Below are 5,459 nucleotides of genomic sequence, written 5' to 3' on the forward strand. Positions count from 1 at the left end.
TTTTATTTTTTATATTTATTTTATTTTATTTTAAATATTTATTAGGGTATATAAATTTTTAAATATTTATTAAAAAATATATATAAATTGTTAATAATATCATAATATCATTTATAATTTATTATAATGAAATTTATAATAATTTATAATAGAATAAAATATATAAAATTTATATAATATAAAATTTATTATTAAAAATGTTCTTTTCATATTTAGGATTCACAAATTGAAATCTTAACAAAAAATTTAAATGATTTACAAAAAACAAATAATCAAGAAGCAGAAATAACAAAACTAGTCAGTGCTCTTGAAAGTGAACAATTAGGAGCATCCAGAGCAATTCAGCAAAATCATCAATTAAAAGAACAATTGACTGACATGGAAAATGCTTTTGTTTCTTTGGTAAGTATGATATTAAACATTATTAAAATATATTAATGATTCAATAAAATTAAACAAATTATATAAATTTTTAATACAATTTTAAGAGTAATGCTAAATTGGATTTGACTGAACAACTTCAAGCAGAACGTTCTATAGGAAGAAAATTAAATATTCAATTAAATAATATAGAAAATGAATTGGAACAATTAAAGGCACAATTAAAAGAAAAAGAAGCTATTCTTCAAGAGTTTGAAAAAGAAAGACTTCAAAGTGCACAAATAGCAGATCAAATTCAACATTATCAAGCACAATCACATCATGTAAACACTTTTCAACGAGAACTTCAACATGCCATAGTAAATTGTTTTTTTATATTTCATCAATGTCAAATATTTAATTAATTAAATTAAAAGAATTCTTAATACTTTAATACTTTAACTCAATATTAATTCAATAAAACATTTTTCTTAAATTTATTTATAATTTTTTTATTTTAGATTACTATAGAAAGATTAGAAAAAGAAAAACAAGCACTTACAGAGAAATTAAAAGAAAAGAATTCAGAGAATTTTGTTTTAGAAAATAATTCATATTCTATAATCACAAATAATAATATTTCGAGTTTAGAAGAAAATATACATGTAGAAAGTCTGAATAAAAATACTGTTATAGTACCAGAACCTATAAAACAACTTGAACAAAGATTTAAGGAAACAATGGAACGAGTTGCAGAGCTTACAGAAGAAAAACAAAAGCTTGAACATCTTGTTTTACAACTCCAAAGCGAAACAGAAACAATAGGTACAAATAGATGACTTTTAATTAATTATTTAGTTTTTTTATTTAACTCCAATCTTATTTTCATCTTTTTTGGAATTTTTTTTTATTATATTTTATTTTTAGGAGAATACATAACATTATATCAAAAACAAAGAGCAGTTTTACAAAATAGAGCAATAGAAAGAGAAAAAATATTTCGACAGTTACTTGAACAAAGAAATCAACAACAAGAACAATTGCATAAATTAAAAGTTTTGGTTAGTGATTTTCTTAGAAAGGAATATATACATTCCAATGGAACAAATCGTTTAATTGAAACAGGTATGTGATAATTAATGTTAGGAAATATAAGATATCACATAGAATACTGATATTTAACAATTAATTTACAAAATTTTAATATTTGATATCATTTTCCACTGACGATAAAAAAATATCAAATTAATACTGCCAAATTAATATGAAATCAAAAATCATTCGATATTTCATATTAGTATCCATTTATGAAAATTTCGTATCTTAGCTTTCATTTCTAAAATCACAATTAAAACCAAGCATTAATACACTTATTTATTTCACTTTTCTTTGCATGTTTTTTCTTTATTAAATTACTGAACTAGAATTAATACTTGATTTTGTAAAATTTAAAAATAAAAGATCGATATCAAGTAAGTATTGAAATATTTATAAAATATTAAATAAATATCAATATCTTTGTGAAGATTTTTGATTTAATACAATATTAATTTTAAAAGTATCTATATCAAAAAATGATATTAAATACTTAATTAAAATTTTTATATTGATCTTCTATTATATATTTAAATGTATTATTTAAATATCATTAATAATATCGATATTGATCTTATTAATCTAAGTTTTATTTATAAAAAAAAATTATGCATATTAATTGTATTAATTAAGAAAAATTAATTTAATTTTTTTTCAGAAATGGATTCCAATGATTCTCTAATTTTAGAAACAAAAAAAGAAATAATAGATTCTCAAATAGAAAATAAAAATGTTTCAGAACTTTTAGATGTTTTAACAGAGATAAAAGATTGTAAAGATTCTTGTATATTTGAATCAAATTTTCATTTATGTCCTTGGTGTTCTGGAAAATTACTTACAGTATAAGAATATTCATATATTATATATTTTTAGCATAAAATATTAATATAGAATTTTTAATTGATAACAATTTGTAGAATAAAATTGTATATAAGATAAAATCTATAACAATTTGTAAATGATTGATGTGAAAAAAAAAATTTCTTCAAACATAATTATTCTTTCTTAAAATATAAAAAAAATCATTTAATCCTAAAAATATTATTTAAGAAATCATTGAAATCATACAGAATTATACAGTTCTAATAATAATATTTATACTCAGGCACAAATTGCTTCCTTATAAAAAATAAAAAAAAAATGAAAATTATTTCATTTGAGATTTAATTTTCAAAAAAATTGAGTATAAAAATCTGTTGTGTCATGTGCAAATACAGCTAAAATATGCTTAACATTAAACAATATTCTATAACTTCTTTTGATGTATTGTTATTATTAAATAATTAATTTTCATTGAATATTATATGTTTACTCAAATTATACTGCAAATAACATTTTAGCAATATTTCTATATTTATACAATAATTTTTCAAACTTGATTTCTTTATAAATAATCCTTGAACAAAAAAATTATATTCTATATATTTTCTTTATTCATTTAAAACATTTTATGAAAAATATTTTTTTAAATAATTATTTTTTTGTATTTTGTATTTGTTTTTTTACTTCTTTTATCTTAATAAAAAATATAATTTTATTTTTTAAATATTTTATTTAATTAATTAATAAAATGTGAAAAAATTAATCTTTTATATATTTTAATAGAAAAATAATTATAAAAATTTTAATTCTTTAAAAATTAATCTTATTTAGTAAGATTAAATCCTTTAATTTGATTTTCAATAATGAAAACAGCTTTTCCTCTGCGTCTTCTTTCTAAAATGAAAAGTAAAAAAGTTAATTAATTTTATTAATTTTATTTAATAAGTTATATCTTATTAAATTTTTTTATTTTTATGAAAACTTTTATTTTAAAAAAATATATTTAATCATATATTACCTGCTCGTAATAAAAGTTTTTTACATTGATATAATATTGAAGCTTTTGCTTGAATTTCATTCAAACCCAATAAATATGCTAAATTTATGAGATCATAAGGATTTCTAATCATGCTAATATCATTTAAGCCACTTGATATTATTATATTCTGAAGAAAAAAAAATATATTTTAATTAAAAATCATATTGTTATTTACATATAATTTTTAAGTAAACATTTTTTTTAATATTTTTTTTAATATTTTATTTTTTAATATAATTATTTTAATTTCATTAGAATTAGTATCTATTAGTATAAATATTATTAGTAATAATTTAATTATTAAATTACTATAATTATATTATAATAATTATAATATTTAATATTATATTTTATTAAATATTAAAAAAATATTTTTATTTTCATTTGAATATTTTTATACCTTACTTTTCCCATAAGTATGAAAAAGATGAGAATAATGAATAATTTGCTTCCTAGACTCAAGATTTAATAGATCTATAAATTGAATTTCAAAATGTATCCCTCTTTCAATTGCTTGATCATATAATTTTTTATTAAGCTTAAAAGTTATATGATTTGATTTTAATGTTATTATGTCTACATTTAATTGAGTACATACAAATTGTAAAGCATTTTGTGTTTTTGGAGCAAAAGCATACAAATCATACTTTTTTAATGTAGAACAATGATTTAATATATGTGTTTTAGTAAAATCAGAACAAAAAAAAGTAATTCGATTAAAAATTTTTAATTTTCCATCAAATTTTTTTCTTATATTTTCTATGTCGATTGCTTTGAAAATAATATCATGTGATATTTCACTATCACCACCTTTCTTTTTTTTTCTTTTATCTGTTCCAAGAACACTTTCATCTATATCAGTATTTATTGCAATTGTTTTAAATCCATATTCATATAATTTTAATAAAATAGGATATAAATTTTGTATTTCATTTTTTGATATGTTCACACATAGATCATAAAATCCTGTACTTTCTCTAATATTCATTTTTATGATATATCAAATTTATACATAAATAATTTAATTTATTATATTTTTAATTTACTTAAAAAAAAGCTTAATTCAATTTAAATTTTTTTTTTTTTTTATTTTATTATAATCATTTTAATTCATTTTTAATTCTTTAAGCACTAAACACTAAATTATTATACACGAGAAAATAATTAGATAAAAAAGAACAAATGCGATATATTATCCTCTAAAATGAATATCCTCTTAATTTCTGCAACAAATTCGCACAGTAAAAGAAAACATGAATATCATGTTTACTTCCATTGATAATGCTACTAATTGGAAAGATATATATATAGAATAGTTAAACTTCTAAAATCAAGTGTCGCACCATAATTTCTTCTACAAAAATTCGCTAAAGGAGAATAATCATAAAATAATAAATAGTATAATTAACATCTAGCAAATTATTACGCTATTGTTTGAATTTGGTTTAGTAACTTTTTTAATAGCTTTTTAATAATATTGTAAACCATACCTAAGTAACTAACACTTCACAATGCAACTTCTTTTTTCAGTCTTTAAAAATATTACAAAATGTGCACTGTAAAATAATTTTTTTTTCTATTTTCACTATTTCGGATGCGTTCGAAAGTAGATTGAAACTTAGAAGAAAAAATACAAGACAGAATTTAATTTATCATTGAGATAGAATGATTTAGGAAGATTCAAAATTTTGGAAAAAGAATTAGAAAGAGTTCATAACTAGTGGAAGATTGCACAGAAAAAAGTCATTTATTAATCAATGATCAAATATTGAATTAAATATGAGATTTTTTGTAAATTTCAAAATAATTTTATAAATAAAAGTATCGAACAAAATTTAATTTATATTTTACAATATTGTATTTTGAATATTTCCTGCATACTCCGATGAGTAGAATGAATCCATAGGCTATCAACCCACATTTTCAGTTTCCCAAATCCTTATAAATCTGTAACAAAATCATTGCCACAAAAATTCCTTTTTAAAAAAATATCATATTACTTATTTCCACAGCTACATTCATTATTGTCACTACTTATACTAATTATTGTTTCCTCAATTTTCTCAAAAGAACTGTTCTAAATTTTTAGAATCTGACATTACATTCTGACTAATTTAATAATAATAGAGAAAATACTAATTAG

The 5,459-nt window shown here is 19.0% G+C and overlaps 2 protein-coding genes across 2 annotated transcripts in view; one reads left to right on the forward strand and one right to left on the reverse strand.

Annotated features, from left to right (window-relative positions):
* The window catches only part of LOC102679606 (golgin subfamily A member 2-like), a 5,229-nt gene extending 2,776 nt beyond the window's left edge, over positions 1 to 2,453 (forward strand). The window contains exons 8-12 of the mRNA XM_006608562.2: positions 217 to 402; positions 489 to 740; positions 882 to 1,185; positions 1,288 to 1,485; positions 2,114 to 2,453. Coding sequence (XP_006608625.1) covers positions 217 to 402; positions 489 to 740; positions 882 to 1,185; positions 1,288 to 1,485; positions 2,114 to 2,301 — 1,128 coding nt within the window. The 3' untranslated portion in view covers positions 2,302 to 2,453. The remainder of the gene's footprint in view (positions 1 to 216; positions 403 to 488; positions 741 to 881; positions 1,186 to 1,287; positions 1,486 to 2,113) is intronic.
* A 541-nt stretch (positions 2,454 to 2,994) lies between these two features.
* On the reverse strand, positions 2,995 to 4,574 carry LOC102679723 (ribonuclease P protein subunit p30). The gene is made up of 3 exons (XM_006608563.2): positions 3,717 to 4,574; positions 3,296 to 3,443; positions 2,995 to 3,171 (listed from the first exon to the last, which is right to left on the reverse strand). The coding sequence occupies exons 1-3, from the start codon at positions 4,302 to 4,304 to the stop codon at positions 3,101 to 3,103; spliced, it is 807 nt and encodes a 268-aa protein (XP_006608626.1). The 5' UTR covers positions 4,305 to 4,574; the 3' UTR covers positions 2,995 to 3,100.
* Positions 4,575 to 5,459: the final 885 nt, after the last annotated feature.

The sequence above is a fragment of the Apis dorsata genome, unplaced genomic scaffold, assembly GCF_000469605.1.
Source record: "Apis dorsata unplaced genomic scaffold, Apis dorsata 1.3 scaffold_40, whole genome shotgun sequence".
NCBI classification, from domain to species: domain Eukaryota; kingdom Metazoa; phylum Arthropoda; class Insecta; order Hymenoptera; family Apidae; genus Apis; species Apis dorsata.